This window comes from Sorex araneus, chromosome 8 (genome assembly GCF_027595985.1).
Source record: "Sorex araneus isolate mSorAra2 chromosome 8, mSorAra2.pri, whole genome shotgun sequence".
NCBI classification, from domain to species: Eukaryota; Metazoa; Chordata; class Mammalia; order Eulipotyphla; family Soricidae; genus Sorex; species Sorex araneus.
Genome location: NC_073309.1, coordinates 49,242,911 through 49,260,283, shown reverse-complemented (window position 1 = coordinate 49,260,283; position 17,373 = coordinate 49,242,911). Strand labels below are relative to the sequence as shown.

At 58.7% G+C, this 17,373-nt stretch overlaps 1 protein-coding gene across 4 annotated transcripts; it reads right to left on the bottom strand.

The window, feature by feature from the left end:
- Positions 1-274: 274 nt before the first annotated feature.
- VASP (vasodilator stimulated phosphoprotein) lies at positions 275-16,097 on the bottom strand. Of its 4 annotated transcripts, none has more exons than XM_055146347.1 (13): positions 15,690-16,097; positions 6,155-6,326; positions 5,872-6,037; positions 4,700-4,787; positions 4,063-4,118; positions 3,727-3,968; positions 3,542-3,636; positions 2,972-3,023; positions 2,818-2,854; positions 2,376-2,421; positions 2,185-2,275; positions 1,235-1,292; positions 275-1,139 (listed from the first exon to the last, which is right to left on the bottom strand). In XM_055146347.1, the coding sequence occupies exons 1-13, from the start codon at positions 15,692-15,694 to the stop codon at positions 1,102-1,104; spliced, it is 1,146 nt and encodes a 381-aa protein (XP_055002322.1). In that variant the 5' UTR covers positions 15,695-16,097; the 3' UTR covers positions 275-1,101. The 4 variants fall into 4 exon arrangements, with proteins under 4 accessions (XP_055002322.1, XP_012788006.2, XP_055002320.1 ...); XM_012932552.2 differs by having other exon boundaries at positions 2,818-2,851; positions 15,690-16,065; XM_055146345.1 differs by having other exon boundaries at positions 3,542-3,639; positions 15,690-16,064.
- Between the last annotated feature and the right edge of the window lie 1,276 nt (positions 16,098-17,373).

The window sequence follows — 17,373 nt, the reverse complement described above, 5'->3', positions numbered from 1 at the left end:
TGAAATGTGAATCCCACGATGCACATCTGTGAAGCAGAGCTCCCAGAAACCAGTGAGAGGGGAGTACTGTCCCACAAGGGGAAACTGAGTCACAGAGGACACACAAGGTCTGGCCCAGGAGGAGTAGCCGTGACCTTCTCCTGGGGGCATAAAGTTGAGTGGGCATGAGGGGGAGGGGAGGCTAGGGGTAGGTAGGAGAAGGGGGGTCAGTGGGGGCACAGGGAGGGCCCATCCCCCCCATTCACAGCACTGTGCCCTTCAAATGATTCCAAAAATCTTCATGTTTATAAAAACTGGCAGGTTTATTCTGCAGGGGCCCATTTTCAAGAAGCTCGAATGAAGGCAGGAGAGGCCACCTCTTCCTTCTCCTCCCCTTATGGTTTTTGCCCGAAGGGTAAAAATGGTCTGGACCCCCAAACCTACCCAAATTAAAAAAACAAACACACAAAAAAAAAAACAACAGACAACAAAAAACAACTGAGGTTCCAAAAAGTTACAGCATCTTAATTCCTCATAGAAAAGGGGAAGGAGCCAGAAGGAAAGGAGGTCCCTGGGGTTGGGGAGGAGGTACCCCCAGCCTGGAGGGGCTCTCCCCTTTAAATAGCTGTCCCAACAGGGACAAAGGTGGGGCTACGGCATTTAAAAACTCCCCACACCCCGTTTTATCAAAACCAAAGAGAACAAAAATTTCCCTCCCCCCCAACCCAAATATATATATTTTTTTTTCTTAAAAAAAATGTTTTTCTTTTTGAAGGCATTAAGCGTTAAAGTGAATGTAGAAGGGGGACTAGGGCATTCCCTCCTTCACTCCCCCTCTCTGTGGGCCTCATTGGTACATCCCCAGCAGAGGACCCGCCCCCAAGGGGAAAGGACCAGAAGGAGCGAAGGGTGGGGGCTTCCCCAGCCAATCAGCAGCCAGTCGGGGTGCAGGCGTGGAGCCAAGAAAGCCACGCCCCGTTGGAGTTTTCCAAGTGGGACAGGGAGTGGGGAAGCCGCATTCCTGTGTAGCCCTCAGCCAGTTCCAAGTCAAGTTGAGGCAGGGAGTGCAGGGGGCCAGGCGGGGTGCAGAAGGGAGACACAGGATCTTCTGGGGCCCTGTGGTCAGGGGGAACCCCGCTTCCTCAGCTCCTGGACAAAGGCTGGAAGGAAGCAAGCAGCAGAGGTCAAGGTCTGAGCCACACCTCACCTGCACCCGCCCCCACGTTCTGCAGTGGTGCGCAGCAGCGCGGCTCACCTTCAATGATCTCTTCTTTCATTTTCTGCAGTTCCTTTCTCACTTCTTCCAGAAGCTCCTAAACAATGAATTTACTTGTTTGCTTTTGGTTTGGGGGCCACACCCAGCTGTTCTTGGGAGCCCTGGCTCTGTGCTCGGGGGTTGCTCCCCACCAAGCTGAGGCACTGAACTCGGGGCCTCTGAATGTGCTCAGCCTGGCGAGTTAACTGTGGCTGCAAATAATGGGCTGGAGCTTATCAGGAAAGGGGCCTGGCCTTGGCCAGAGGAATTCTCTTCATAGGAGGTTCAGAGGATGCAGATTTATAAGTGCCCCGCTGCCCCCAAGAGGTCAGTGAGTAGGCTACCAGCTGACTAGACAATTTGAAAAGGACAGTCTTGGACCCTGAGAGTCAAAAGAAAAATCCTGGAGAACATCCAGTTCCAGGCGCTGCCAAACGCATCCCGGCTGACTGCAGCAGACTCCAGACTCTGGGCAGCACTGGTGGTCTTGGGCCTGGCGCCAAAAGGGCTCTGGGTACTCGTGGGGAATAAATGCAGTGTGACATTAGGAAGGTCTGTCCCTGGCATGGAAAAGGGGCAAAAGGGGCATGATGACTGGGTCATCCCAGACCCTGACCCAACCTCTCCATTTCTCAGATTGGAAAACTGAGGTTTAAATTTGTGGAAGGGGGAGGTCACACCAGCTGTGCTTATAGCTTACTCCTAGTTCTGTGCTCAGGGATCACTCCTGGAGGGGTTCAGGGGTCCCCCAAACCTACCCAAATTAAAAAATGTGCAGTGCCGGGAGATAAAACTGCCACTGATTGGCTGCGTGCAAGGTTGGCACCTTCCCCGATGGAAAACTGAGAGGGCTCAGCCCAGTGGCAGACACGGGACCAAGATCTCCCATATTACCTCCCTGCAATATTTGCAGAGCCCCAGCCTCCCTTCCAACCCCCACCCCTCGCTACCTGCTTCACCCTCTCCAATTCGGACTCATCGCCGGAGCTGGACGTCACGGGGTGCACCTCGGATGTGGCCACAGACGAAGAGGACTTCATCCTGGGAGGTTGGGTGAAGGGGAGACATGAAGAGGACCACTCCCTCATCCCACACCTCTGCTTAGAGACCCTGATGTCCAACCCCAGTCTTGCCGACTCACCTTGGCAGAGTTGTGCTGTTCTTCTCCCAGGGTCTCCGCACAGATTCTGGTAGCAAAACCAGAAATCACAAAGATCAGTCCCAGAAATGCACAGATACCCCAACTCCACTTTTTTCCTCATTCTGTTTTTTTTTTTTTTTTGGGGGGGGGAGGAAGGGGTAGTGGGAGTGGAGGTTGAGGGCTGGGGCTTCACCTGCCGGTATACAGAGCTTACATCCTATGAGGTTTGAAGCGGGGTTGACCACGTGCACTCCTGTACTGTTGGACCCTTCCTCCCCCCCCCCCCCCCCCCCCCCGCTTTATCAGGTCGGGTTCCAAGAACCATCTCAGTGGACTACAACTCCCGGTATGATTTGCACAAGATCTCCCCCGAGGAGGCTTTAGCTGGAGAATGGGGCATGCTGGGACTTGTAGTCCCCAGCCGAGGCTGGGCACAACTCACCGCTGTGCACTGGGACTCGGGCCTCTGGCTCCTCCTGCTGGTGGGAAATTAGATCGTCAGAAATAAGCCCAAGCCCCACCTTTTCCCCATCCCCCCCCCAAGTCTCCATGCCGGCCGCACTCTCCCTTCCAAAGGTACAGCAGCCCCAACTCACATTGGCAGATTCATCTTTGGGGGGCTTCTCCCCAATTTGTGTGGCTTTCCTTCTGCAGCAGGGAAATGCAGAAATTGGTGCCGGCCCCGCCCCTATCCCTAACTCTTCCCCTACCCCCAGCCACTCAACCACCCCTCCCAGGTGGGTTTTCCACCTCTGTGGTTCGGGGTTTGGGCTCTGACCCCTTTGGGTCCTTCTCCACTGGAAAATCATATTTTTCACCACACAAGGCTCTCCTGGGATTCTGAGACAAGATTTCCCAGCGTGGGGCTCTAGAACCTTCTCTAGGTGACCCCGGCTGCAAACATCAGCCATCAGCGGACATCCCTGGCATCCTGCCCTGTACGTGGTGAGCTGAGTCAATCTCCTTCTGCTCCGGAATGTTTCCGTAACTTTTTTTGGTGGGGGGAGGGGGCACACCTGGTGGTACACAGGGCTCACTTTTAGTGGGCTGAGGGACTCTATGGGGTGCTGGGGATCGAACCCGGGTCGACCTAGTGACAGGCAAAGTCATCCCCATCACACTATCGCTCCAGCCCCTATTTCCAGAACTTTCAGAGGTAGGCTCACCTGCGGGCCAGCATGGCGTTCATCTCTTCCATCAGGCCCCCTCCCGTGCTGCGGCTCTCAGCTTTGAGCCCTGGAGGCCCCCCTGAGGCCTCCTCCTGCTGGAGAAATCATAAAGAGCAGGGGGCTGTCATGGGGGGCCTCCTGCCATTGTGCCATCACCCCAGCCCGCCCCCCACACTTCTCACCTTACTGACTTTCCTGAGTTTCGCGCCCGCGATGGCCGCGGCCAGCCCGGGTGCCCCGACCCCTCCACCACCGGGCCCCTGCGCTGTGGGGAGGGGGGGTGCCGGGGGCGGGCCTCCCCCAGCTCCATGGCTCGCAGCTGAGACCCCCGACGGGGGCAGACCCGGTGGGGGCGGGGGCCCCGGCGGTGGGGGTGGCCCAGGCGGGGGCGGGGGGCCTCCAGCGGGAGGAGCAGGGGGACCTCCTGAAAACACACAGAAAGGAGGGGGGGTTGAGCGAGGCGCCTGGTCCTCTGGGGTCGGGGGGCACCAACGCGGGGGGGGGGGTAGGGGCCTCACCTGCATTGGACGCCCGGCGCTCGCGCTCCCCGTGCTCGGGCAGGCCTGGCGTCTGCCTGAGGGGGACGAAGGAGGGTGTGGTCACTCGGGACCGTGATGATCATGTGCCCCCTCCCAGGGATGGGGTGTATAGTGTCCTCAACTACAGGACACTGGATACTTTGAACCAGCAGGTTCAGGGAACTCGCGGGGACTGGCTCTAGGGCGTCAGAAGCGGGTGCCACTTGGGATATTAGTTTGCTTTATCTATCTATCTATCTATCTATCTATCTATCTATCTATCTATCTATCTATCTATCTATCTATCTATTTTTTATGTTTAGGTCACACCCGACGATGCACACGGGTCACTCCTGGCTCTGCACTCAGGAATTACCCCTGGCGGTGCTCAGGGGACCATATGGGATGCTGGGAATCGAACCTGGGTCGGCTGCGTGCAAGGCAAACGCCCTTCCCGCTGTGCTATTGCTCCAGCCCCTAGGGTATTAATTTTACCAACCACAGGAGGTGGGGGCAAGGCGGGGGCGTCTGAAAACTGCCAATTCGCCATCCCTAGCGAATCAGACCCTTCTGTAGACTGAAAGGGGGTGGGGGGAGTGTCCTGAGTTGTGGAACACCCGCAGCCCACTGGCCCCACCTTTTCTGCTGCTCCACCTCCTCCGGGAAGGGGCCGTTCTGGTTCTGCGAAGGCCAGGTGGGCGGTGCTGCGGGGGGCGGGGGTCCACCTGCAAGGTGAGAGGGGAAAGTGGCATAGAGTCATCAGGGGCACCCCAGCTTTCCACAGTTTGCTGGGGAATCGGGCCCAGCTCCCACTTCCTCCTTCCTGGGAACCTGCCACCAGTCTGAGGTCCTGGAGCCGCCCCGCCCGAAGAGGCTGCTCCGGCTTCCTGGGGTGGGGCTCAAAGGACCAGAAAGGGGCCCTTCACCAGCCCCCAGGCCGCAGACCGGAATCTAGAGGAATAAACTTGAATTCCAGCCAGTCCGGAAGCCTGGGTCCTCCCTGAGGCTAGGGAGGCCCTGAGCAAGCCCTGCCCTCCCTACCTCCGGCTCCCCCACCCCGAGGCTTCTGGTTCCCAGGACCTGAACCACTCAGCAGTTTTCTGGGGGCCACCAGACAGGCCATCTCTCTTCAGGGGTGCAGGGAAGACCAGGAAGCAAGCACCTGGGATCTGAAACCACACAGCTGCAGCCCCAGCCCCTCTGTCCCCAAAATTAGGACCCACCACCAGGGTCTTGGAAGGCTGGTTAAAAAAGCAGCACTGGGGCTGGAGAGATGCTATGGTGGGGAGGGTGTCTGCCCTGAGTCGAACATGGCAGACCAGGGTTCAATCTCCAGCATCCCTGAGCACTACCAGGTGAGCCTTCCCCCCAAAAAAGAAAAGCAATGTTGGTGTCAGAGCAATAGTCCAGCAAGTAGGATGCTTGCCTTGGGCGCAGCTGACCCAGGTTCCATCCCTAGTGCCCTCGATGGCCCCCCTGAGTCCCACTAGGAGTGATCCCAGAGCAGAGCAAAGGATGCTGGGACCCAAACCCCCCTAATAAAGAAAAAAATGCAGGGGCCAGGGAGAGCTGCCCAGCAGTGTGCAATGGATGCTCCACAGGCGTCAGGGCCTGAATTTAAGCCCCGACACTGCGGGTCCCTAGGTACCACTGAATGTGGCCATGGGGGACACCAGCGGCCACAAGGCCCTCTTACTGACCCGCCCATTCTGCAGATGAGTAAACTGAGGCGGAGGGGAAGGACGGCCCCAGGCTGTGCGGCAGGGCTCAGGAGTCCCCCTGCCCACTCCCTGCCCAGCCGCTTCTGACCTTCCAAGGCTTCTAGGGCGCTGGCCATGCCGGCGGCAAAGTGGGCCGCATCCTCCTTGCTGCCAAAGTTCAGGCCCCAGACCTGGCGGGCATCACGCCACTGGTGGAAGCTGGGGGTGGCCTGGTTGTACTTGACCCCCCGGACAATGGCACAGTTGATGACCACCTGGCAGCAGGGAAAAGGGGGGGTGAGGGGTGCTGGTTGCAGGAGCTGGAGGGGGAGGGGGCACTCAGCCACCCCCCCCGGCCCTGAGCACGGGGACGAAAGGGCATGGGCACTTACCTGCTGGTCCGGTGATAACTTGCGGCCGACAACCCGAAAGGAATTGGCCGTGGGATTGTGGTAGATCTGGACTCGGCTGAAGGCCGGCTGGCCGGTGCCCGCGGGGAGCCAGCGCTTGTTGCAGTCATCATACAACATCACGTTGGCCCGGCCGGAACAAACGACCGTCTCGCTGCCAGGAGGGGACAGGGAGAGGGGCCTGGTCAGCCCAAGGACAACCACCGCCTCCATCTGGGTGGTCCTGGGAGACTGGATGGAGACATCGTGTGGGGGCAGAGAGAAGCCCGCACAGAGAAGGCGAGCTAGGGCCGGAGCCATGGCACAGCGGGGAGCGCGCTGGTCTTCAAGTGCCAACCGGGGTTCGATTCCCGGCAACTGTAGGATGCCCTGAGCATCGCCAGGTGTAACCCCTGAGCATCGCCAGGTGTGGCCCCAACAGCCACGAAAACAGAAACAGACAGAGGAAGAGAGAAATGAAGAGAGGACATAGAGAAAAGGACAGGGAAAAGAGAGCCCTGGGGGGAAGCAGGCAAGCGGGGAAGAGTCCCGGACCTGGCCATCGGGAGGTGGACGGACCAAAGGTCCAGCTGGGGGGATGTGAGGGTCAGGGGAGGGGAGTCCCAGTGGGGGCGAAACTGACAAAAAGACAGAGCGGGAGGAAGAGCCCCAGAGAGCGGAGCACAGAGCGGCGGAGTCTGACAAGCGGGGGAGGAAGGGAAAGGGGAGCGCCAACAGATGGGGAAACTCAGGGCAGGGAACCAGCCCTATTTCTACCTAGTCTTCTGGCCCCACAACCGCCCCGGCCCCGGCCCGCTGTGCTCATGGGAGGAAGTGGGGCCTGGGGGAAGCCGAGCTAACTTGCAGCAAGACAAGGCGCGCTGCAAGATCCCAGGCTGTGCCACTTCCTGCTGCCCGCGCCAACATCCGGTCCCATCTCCCAGGGCTATCGGCAGACACTCCCTGCTTGCAGGACATGTCCTTGACAGGCAGTGACCCAGACAGACCCAACCCCACCCTCCAGGACCTCCCTTGTCCAGTTTCTCAGCAGACGCCGACAGGCCAGGGCCAGGGCACAGGCCCAGATGAGCCAGGAGGACTTCCTGGAGGAGGCAGTAGGTGACACCCTTGCAAGGAGGAATCAGCAGATGGGCTCAGAGTTCAGGATCTGACACCCACAGAGCCGGGTTCAAATTCCCACTGGAGGGGGCTGGAGCAATAGTACGGCGGGGAGGGCGTTTGCCTTGCACATAGATGACCTGGGTTCAATCCCCAGTTCATCCTGAGCACCACCAGGGGTCCCCTGAGCACCACCAGGGGTAATTCCTGAGTGCAGAGCCAGGTGTGGCCCCAAAACCAAAATAAATAGGGGGTTGGAGTGATAGCACAGCGGGTAGGGCGTTTGCCTTGCACGCAGCCGACCCGGGTTTGATTCCCACCATCCCATATGGTCGCCCGAGCACCACCAGGAATAACCCCTGTGCATCACCAGGTGTGACCCAAAAAGAAAAAATAAATGAAATAAATAATAAATAAATGAAAATAATTTTTTTTCTTTTGTTACTCCTGGCTTTACACTCAGGAATTACTCCTGGCAGTGCTCAGGGGACCATATGGGATGCTGGGAATCGAACCCGGGTTGGCTGTGTACAAGGCAAACGCCCTACCCGCTGTGCTATCGCTCCAGCCCCAATAAATGAAAATAAATTTAAAAAAATTAATTCCCACTGCAGAGTCAGCTGCTGCTGGAGAGAAGGGCAGAGGGAGGAACAGTGACCTTGGGCACAGAAACCACGGGGCACAGGCCGGGGATGCACACACTCCTGTCACAGCCAGAACCCCACTTGCCTCTGGGTCCTGTCAGCCGTGTCCCACCAAAACCCCCACCCCAGCGGATTCTGCAGGTTGCGGGGTGGGGTGAGGGCTGATCCGTCCTCCCCCAGGGAGGAAACTAGGCTGCCAGACAGGAAGTGACTTGCCCAAGATCACACAGAGCAGGGGGGTGGGGGGGAGTCATCACCACACACCCCCCCCACCCCCACTGGCTTTTTCCTGAAAAGAGGAAGTGGTGCTCAGAGGTTGCCGGGGAGCACTATGGTCTCCCCCACAAAGACAGTGTCTGGGGGTGGATGGGGGATGGGGGCCTGGGGCAGGGCGTGACGTGACAGGACAGGGACAGTCCCTCTGCTCCAGGCTCCTGGTCCAGTCAGTGGGCAAGCTGAGACCCCAAGTTGCCATGACTGTACCCGCTCCCCCCTGCAGTCAGCCGAAACCAGCCCTGCAAAGTCCCGGATTCCGTCCATGGCCCAGCCCGAGGGCACTGCTCCGGCCACAGTTCAGGAAAACAGCAGAGGCCCGGGGAAGGAGAGTGGCATGGCCTCGGTCACACAGCACAGGGGGAGCAGTCCAGGGATTCAAACACAGGCCACCGGGTCACACAGGCCCAGGGCCGTGTGGGGAGACTGCCCCGATACCAGGTGCTGTCTGCACCCAGGCACAGCTCCAGGGGCGCCCACTGCCCCCGACAGGGCCGGGCAGAGGCCTCACCCGCACCTGCCACCCACACCCAGGGCCGGCTGGCGGGGTGCCCAGGCCTGCCGTTCCCCACCCTGGCTGCACTCTGCTCTCCCGGAGGGCCCTGCCCTGTGGAGGCTCGGACTGCCAGACTGACCCCAAGCTGGCCCAGCCCTTCTTCAGGTGGCAGCGTCTGCTCCTGAGGGGGCCCTGCGCTAGGGAGCACTTGCAGTGGAGCATTTGCCCAGCATGTGTGAGACCCCGGGCCCTGTCCTTGGTACCACAAAAACACACAATCTGACTGTCCAGCAATGCCCCCACCCCCCGCCACCATGCTCCCACAGAATCAAGGCCAAGGGTCAGCCCCTGGGCTTCCCCACAGCCTAGGGGTCCAGCCCCGGAGTCTAGGCATGCGCCTGCCTCGGGCCGCGCACTTGCTCTCCCCCAACCTGTGTGCTGCTCTCCAGCTCTCAGCTTAAAGGTCACCTCCTGGGAAGAGGGAGACGGCACAAAGGGCTAAAGCACATGCTTGGTATGTGGGAACTCCCGGGTCAATTCCCTGGTACCCCGCGGTCTACAGAGCACGGCGCCAGAGTAGCTCCCCACCCCACCCCGGTACTATCAGGTGTAAGCACCCCAAAATAAAACCACCAGAGAAAAGTCACCTCTTCTGAGAAGCCCTCCCCGATTGCCTTCTCTGGACTTGCTCTGTCTCTCTCTCTCATCTGACATTCCATAGCTGCGAAGCATCAAGACCAGCAGGGCAGAGGGTTCTCTCCTTTCTGTTCTCTATTGAATCTAGAGCCCAGCACACAGTAGGCACTCCACAGTTGTTGTACGAGCCACCTGTCAGCTGTTCAACAGCAGCGGCCATGGAGCGGGGAGCTGGGGTGACCCAACACTATTCTAGGCACAAAGGAGGAGTCATGCCAGGTCACAAAGCCGGAAGCAGAGGGGCTGTTCTTGGAGCTCACCCATGCGTGAATGTCTTTTGAAAGCAGGGGAATAACTACGGGGAAATTTTTTTTTTTTTTTTTGCTTTTTTGGGTCACACTTAGCGATGCACAGGGGTTACTCACTCCTGGCTCTGCACTCAGGAATTACTCCTGGCGGTGCTGGGGAACCATATGGGACGCTGGGAATCGAACCCAGGTTGGCTGTGTGTAAGGCAAACGCCCTGCGCGCTATGCTATTGCTCCAGCCCCCCCCCCCCAACTATGGGGAAATTTTTGTGCTCAGAGGTTAATCCTGGCTCTGTGCTCAGGGATCACTCCTGATGGGGCCAGGGCAACAACATGGGATGCCGGCCATCAAACCCAGGTTGGCCATGGGCAAGGCAAATGCCTTACCTGCTGTATTACATTGCTCAGACCCCCATGGGGAAATTTTTTAAAGGCGGGGTACACCGTGGTGTGTCAGGTTTTTTGTTTTAAAGGTGGGGAGGCTATAAATACCTCGTTACCCAGAGGCGTGATGTGCCACTTTGCAGGGGCAGAGCTGGGGGCTGCGTGGGAGGACACGGGCCGACTTGGCTGCTCACCCTTTGGAACTGTGAGTTTTATTCTGGGAGACTTGGGGTTTTTTCTTTTTCTTTTTTTTGGGGGGGGGCCGCATCTGGTGATACTCAGGGATTATCCTGCCTCTGCACTCAGGGACCACTCCTGGCAGTGCTCAGGAGACTGCAGGGATGCCAGGTATGGGACCAAGGTCGGTCGCACGCAAGGCAAGTGCCTGACCCACTGGACTATCGTTCCAGTCCCATTTTCTTGTTCTTTTAAAAAAAAATTTGGGGCCAGGGGCTGGAGCGATAGCACAGCGGGTAGGGTGTTTGCCTTGTACGCAGCCGACCCGGGTTCAATTTGCAGCATCCCATACGGTCCCCTGAGCACTGCCAGGGGTAATTCCTGGGTGCATAAGCCAGGAGTAACCCCTGGGCATTGCCGGGTGTGACCCAAAAAGAAACAAAAAATTGGGGGCCACACCTGGCTGTGCTCAGGACTTACTCTGTGTCCAGGGATAATCCTAACAGGCTCAGGGGACTATATGGGATGGCAGGGATCGAACCCAGGTGTACTGTGTCCAAGGCCAGCACCCTCTCCTTTCTACTATTGCCCCGGCCAACTATGTGGTTCTTTCTGCTCTCATATCTCTGCTTTCTGTGAAGCAAAAGCAACTATTTCCTCTAAGATACTAACTCAGGGCCAGAGAGATCGTCCAGCAGATAAGACACCCCTGCCCCTCACCTTACATGCAGAGACCTGGTCCGATTCCTCCTCGTAGGAATTGTTTGCGTAGGAACTGTTTGCGTGGTGGTGCTCAGGGATCACTCCTTGAGCCCTTATCAGGAAATGATCCCTGAGCACCTCAAAGCAAACAAAGAAATGCAAACCAGGAACTAATTCAGAGCAGGGAGAAGGGAGAGAGAGAAAAGAGAGGAGAGAAAAGAAGAAAAGAGGAGAGAGAGAGAGGAAATAGAGAGAGAGAGGAGAGAGAGAGAGAGAGAGAGAGAGAGAGAGGAGAGAGAGAGAGAGAGAGAGAGAGAGAGAGAGAGAGAGAGAGAGAGAGAGAGAGAACTGGAAGCCCTGAGCCCTGAGCTCGTGCTCAGCAGTGGTCAGCAGGTTTGATTCCAGGCACAGCCAGGAGCGACGCCCAGGCAAGAAGAGTAGCTTCAGAGCACTGAGGACTTTGCGCCAAATGAAACAGAATTAGAAATTCACGGGGCGGGAGCAATAGCACAACGGGTAGGGCGTTTGTCTTGCACGTGGCCGACCCGGGTTCGATCCCCAGCATCCCATATGGTCCCCTGAGCACCATCAGGAGTAATTCCTGAGTGCAAAGCCAGGAGTAACCCCTGTGCATCGCCAGGTGTGACCCCAAAAAAAGCAAAAAAAAAAACCCAAAAAATTAGGAATTCATGGGCCGCAGGTCCTTAGGGCTGCACTTAGCTGCAACAGGTGTAGACCTGGAGACACCCCAAGCACCAACAAGGCGGCCCCAGTGATTCAGCACTGCAAGCTGGAGCTGGGCACTGGGCTGGCCAAGTATCACTGGGAGTGGTCCCCACAATCCCTAAGCGTTGCTTGGGAGCCCCAACCACCACCAAAGAAACAAATTCACATTTTTTGTTTGTTTCCTTGTTTGTTTTTGAAAAAGCTGGACATGAGCAACCACCCTGGGTTTGATCCCCGGCACCCCCACCAGGCTCCCCAAGAACCACCAGGGATAACTCCTGAGTGCAAAGTCAGAAATAAGCCCTGAGGGGCTGGAGCAATAGCACAGCGGGTAGGGCGTTTGCCTTGCACACAGCCGACCCGGGTTCAATTCCCAGCATCCCATATGGTCCCCTGAGCACCACAAGGGGTAATTTCTGAGTGCAGAGCCAGGAGTAACGCCTGTGCATTGCCAGGTGTGACCCCCCCCACCAAAAATAGAAGCCCTGATATCATCAGCTGTGGTCCCCAAACAAACACAAATAATTGTCATAAAAATAAATAGAAACCTAGAGCTAGGGAGATAGTAGAGGAGTTAAAAGATGATCACCTTGTATGTGGTGGACCTGGGTTCGATTCCCAGCACCCCTTATGGTCCCCAGAGCCTTCCCAGAAGTGATCCCTGAGCACAGAGCCAGGAGTCAGCCCCGAGAATGGAAAGGTGTGGCCCCAAAAACAAGAACAGAAAATAAAGCCCTAAGCTAATCAAAGTGGGCCTGGAAAATCCCACAGCCAGGAAGCAGGGAGGGAGATGGGGGTCCTGGGGGAGGGTGTTTCCAGTGCTCTCCTGGGGTCTCTCACCCCGGATCTGATGCAAGAGTGTCTTAAGCCCCAGCCGGTTTAGGATGTCCCCATCCCTACAAGCCCCCCACCCCCCATTTCTGGAAAACTCCAGTATGTGGCAGAGCGAAGTAACTGAGGAACCCCTTCGCCTTTGGGTGCTGAGCCCCCACTTCCAGCCCTAGAAGCATTAACTCATGGGGCTTCCTACAAGGGTTCAGAGAGATCAGAGAGATAAGGGGGGAAAAAAACGGAGGCTTGAGGCCTGGAATTTGGCTCAGGTTTCAAACAGCAGAGCTGAGTAAGTCCAACAGGAAGAAGAGAGCTTCTCATCGCTGGAGGTAATCAAGCATAGTCACTCTGGTTTACGCAAACCTCCGAGCTTTGACGCTTGCCCTTCCTTTTACCTACTCATCCCGCCCCAAACTTTCCCCACAGCATCCTTCAACCAAAAAGCTTGTGACCACACGCACTTTTTGCCACCACAAATCTTTGAGACATCGGGATCAAAGGTCTCTGGGGCCCACACAGGCTCACTCTAGCCCCTCCTCTCGGTGGGCCTCAGTTTCCCATAAGGGAACAAGCCGGGAAAGCAGCCATCTGTCTTCTGGCTTATCTGCAGTACCTTCAATGTTCCAACAGGCAAAGTATGTGAGTCTCATTAAAAAAAAAAAAAAAAAACAATCAGAGTCTGTCTTTTCCTCTTGCTTTTACCCCAGACAGCCCCTGACTCTGGTTCAGGCTCGCCCAGGTTCAAGCTGCGTGAACTAAGCAATGTACTCAATATTGGGGAGCCTCGGTATTCCAGTCAGTAAACTGGGGGAGGCAGGAGGGAATCCACCTTTTCCAATGGCCCCGAGGATTAAAGGGAACTGGACACCCAGCACCCGCCCAGGCACTTCAGAGAGGCTCCATCAAACGGTCTCTGATTACTTAACCATAAATGCGAGCCCTGCTAATGAAGGCGCCTATTGGAAGAGTTTTAAAGGTCGGTCCCCGAATACTTCTCAAATGCTTTCTGCCCAAGACCTCTGCCCCTCTTCCTGGTCTTCCCACAATCCCAGCCCTGCGCCCGGCACAGCAGACACTCGACAAATATTTGTCAAACTGGGAGAAAAGGAACTTGATCTTGTAATTTTCCATCTTCAAGTCGGCTCTGCCAACTGCCCCTGGCCAGTCCCTGCTGACCCACCAACCAGCGACAGACCCCAGGTACTCCCGGACACCCCCTCGGTCCACACAGCCCAGGAATTCGCTCCAGGGCACTTCCTGGGGCCGCTTCCCCAGCTGTATCCTAGGAACCTGGGGTCCTTATGAACCCTAACTTTGCCAGAGAGAAGGGGCGCGTCCCAGGACGTGGGGTGTGGCCACTCATCAGGGAAGACTCCCCCCATCCCTCAGTCTGGAGGTAGGGGTCACCCTTGGCTAAACCAGACTTCAGCTCAACTTCTGCACCACTCCCCACCAGGAGGTGGGAGGTTTGGCCTCGGTCAGCGGTTGGGGGGGTGGTCCTGGGGAAGGGCCAGGGCCTCGGGGCTGGAGGGGGGCGGGAGGCTGGCCCAGACGTTGCTTCTGCCCTTTTAAGGCCTCGCAGTGAGCCAGCGGCACTAACTCGGACATCCGCCATGCGCCTGGGACCGGAAATGGGGCTGGGGGGGTGAGGGGCGCTGCTGGGGGTGAGGGGGCGCCACCCAAGCAACCGTGAGCGCAGGGGAGCCTACCCGGGACCCTCTGGGGCAAGGATGTGGCTGGCGTTGGGGGACAAGGGAAGGCAGGGGGTGCAGAGGAGGCCAGAGACCCCCAGGCTTCCAGTTTTTTCCAGCCAATTCGGTGCAAGTCAGAAAGAACAGATGCAGGCGAGGATTCTCAAAGGGTCATCAAAAGGAAGACGTGAGGTGGGGGGTTGGGGGAGAAGGATGTGGGCACCAGGGGGTTAATCCCCAGGCGGCCCCTAGAGCCTCCCCCTCAAGCTGGGGGCTTTGGGGCAGGAAGTCCCAGAGAGAGTGGAGGAAGGGAGATAGTATTGTCAGACTCAAGCCCCAAGGGAGAGATTATGGGGGGCCAGGGGGAGGGACGAGCTAGAGAGAAAGCTAGGGAGATCCTCCAGCTTCCATGGGCCCCGCCCTCAGGTGAGCCAGGAGTTTTCCGAGAGGCCCCATAGCAACAAAAATCCCCGCTTCCCGGGATGTGGGGGGAACGTGGTACACCCCCAGAATAAAATTCCTGGGAAGATCGCCGAGACACTCTGGGAAGCTCAGGTCCCAGGGGGGCGGGCTGTGACCTTGACACCTTCCAGCGGCCTCTCCAGCACCCCAACCGCTCTGGACGTCCAGGCAGGGGGTAGGGGGTGAAGGGAGGGGGCGAGCAGGCGGAGGCGCCGCGTCCAGGCGAGCAGCCGGCCCGCAGCGCTGCCCGCCGCCCCCCACGCCAGCTGTCTCGACAGGTGAGTCAGGAAGACAAAGGCCCCCCCTCCCCCAGCTGCCGCGCCCCCTCCCTCCCCAGGGCTGCGCAGGTGGGGGAACGGGGCCGCCCTCGGGCCCCGGGCCGGGGCGCCGCCCTCCGCGCCCGCCGCTCCCCGGTCCTAGGCGCCGCCTGTTCCTGGCGGCGGGGGAGGGGAGTACCGGTCAGACCCTGGGGCTGCGTCCGGGTCAGGCAGCGCGAAGCCCCCTTCACCACCGGGAGACAAGAATTACCCCCATAAAAAGCTGGGGGTTAAGTACCCCCGAAGTTGAGAGGCGAGGTCCCGCTTTGCACTCGGGGAGACTTTTCCCAGCTTCAACCAAAGCAGGACCCCGCAAACCCCAAGCTTGCATCTCAATCCCCCTCCCCGGTTCCAGGGACCTCCAAATCCACCCTCCCCTGGTCGACCCCCCACCCAGATCCCAAGTGCAGATTTGGGGCGAGGGGTGGAGGGGGCGTGCGAGCCCTGCCTACACCCGGGCCTCCCTGCGAGCACTGTCTGCCAACTTGCAGAGCTTGTGGGGGGAGTACAAAATCCGGGAGTCCTCGGAGCGCCTCTCAAATGGGAGGGCTCCCAGGAAAATCTCCGCGGCGGCACCCCCCAAGCCCTGGGAGTCAGGGAGAAGGAATCGAGCCCTGGGGGCTCGCCCGAGACGACTCGGCCTCAAATCCGAGGTTCCCAGCGCCCGGTCCCCAAATTCCAGCCCCGAGCGAGCCGGGGGGGAGGGGGACAAAGGCGGGGCAGGGAGCCCGCGTCCGGCCGCCGAGGCTCTGCAGGCAGTTTTGAGGCTCACCTCATGGTGGCTCGGCAGGCGGGCGGCGCACCCACGGGTGGGTGCTCCCGGGGCGCCCCTGGTTCGAGCTTCAGGGATTCGGGGCTGGCTCCAGGTTCAGCTCAGTCTCCCCCAGGGTCCCGCCCCATAGAGTCCGGCTTCCTGGGGGGGACGTGCACGGGGCCGGAGCGGATCGTCGGGCGCCTCCTCCCTCTGGGGGCTTGATCTGGGGTTCCTGCGACAGAAAGGGGGTGCGGCGTCCCCTACCCGGCGCGCCCCCTCGGCCGGCGGCTGCTACAATGTTACACTTACTACTGTACTTCTCTTCGCTACATTTCGTTCCAAAATTCCACTCCCCGCACCCACAATGCCCTGCGCCTTAAAGGGGCCGCGCGCACCTCAAGGCGCTGGGAGGTGGGGCTGGGGGTGGGGGGAGGAGGCGAGTGCGGGGTGGAGGGCGCTGGAAGAGCAACGCGGAACCCTAAGACTTCCGCTATTTCCCTCTTCCTCAAAGAGGTTACGAGATCGCACGGAGGCACTCCGAGGGAGGTTCACCACCCCTAAAAATCATGGGGAGAAGCTTGGCCGTAGGGAGGGCTCGTTTATCTCCCAGCTCTCCCACACTGGGAATATTTAGGGGGCTCTCAACGGAGGAAAATTTCTTCTTTCCATTTCTTTACATCCTGCTTTACTAGGGGGGAGGGGTAGGCCCGCAGAGGAACCCTAGGCTGTGCAGAGATTCACAAACGCTGTCCCTGTCCCTTAAATCCGTCCTGCCCCCACCTCTGCTGATCTACTAGGGGTCACTAACGGGTAGCCCCGCTCTTTGCCTCCAGCCCTGCCAGGGAAGGTGAGGAGGAAGTGGACCGAGGGGGGCGCGGCCGGCCGCTGACTCACCGCCGCAGGGGGCGGGAAGGGGGGTGCGGCGCTGGACCTGGGTGGGGATGGGACAGCGGGTTCCTGAGCGGACTAGGTCCCTGACCGCCTCCCCCAACACTCGCCCGGCCGTGACTCAGTTTCGCCCACAGAGGATGGCTGGATGCTCCGTAGTCAGAGGGCACGGAGGCGGTGGGAAGACCCTACCCCAGGCGCTGGCTGGGGGTGGGGAAGAGCCCCGATTCCCCCGACCCCCTCCGAGGCTTCCGCAGCGGGGCCCGCCCCGCGTGACGTCACTCAGGCCACGCCCCTCCCGGAGCGCCACCTGGCTGGGGTGCAGGGCTCCAGCCCTGGGGCAGGAGCCTTGGAAAATCATCCTTTGGGTGACTGGGGAAACTGAGGCCCGAGGCAGGGAGCAGTGTGTGAGCCGAGGCTCCCGGAACCCCAGTAGGTGCGAGGTATGAGCCGAAAAGAGGCGATTCTCAGAACTAGGACGAGCTGAGGGAATCCACCTGCCCAGCCCTTGACCAGGCCTGGTTTTCTGTATGGGCCTCTCCCTCTTTCTGTTGGGGTGATCTTGGAAGCCTGGCCCACGGGGTTTATAATTTGTGTCCCCTCGAGTTGTGGAGTCTGGGGGGCAGGGGCTGAGGTAGACTTGATCTATTCTTGTATCTCCCTCAACACAGCCAGAAGCAACAACACTGCAGGTACCTCCTCCAGAGAAGCCTGGGGCTAGTGGGGTTGAGCAAACATTGTCCTCTGTCTCGGCATGACCCTCTCACACGAGAAGGGTAAACTACTGTGTGACCCCAGCATTCCAGTCATTAGT

Excerpts from the sequence above, each read along its gene's own strand:
- VASP (XM_055146345.1), bottom strand. Across the intron at positions 3,024-3,541 it reads AACGCCATGCTGGCCCGCAG|AAGGAAAGCCACACAAATTG; the intron begins GTGAGCCTACCT and ends TCCCTGCTGCAG. Across the intron at positions 2,855-2,971 it reads CCAAAGATGAATCTGCCAAT|CAGGAGGAGCCAGAGGCCCG; the intron begins GTGAGTTGGGGC and ends ATTTCCCACCAG.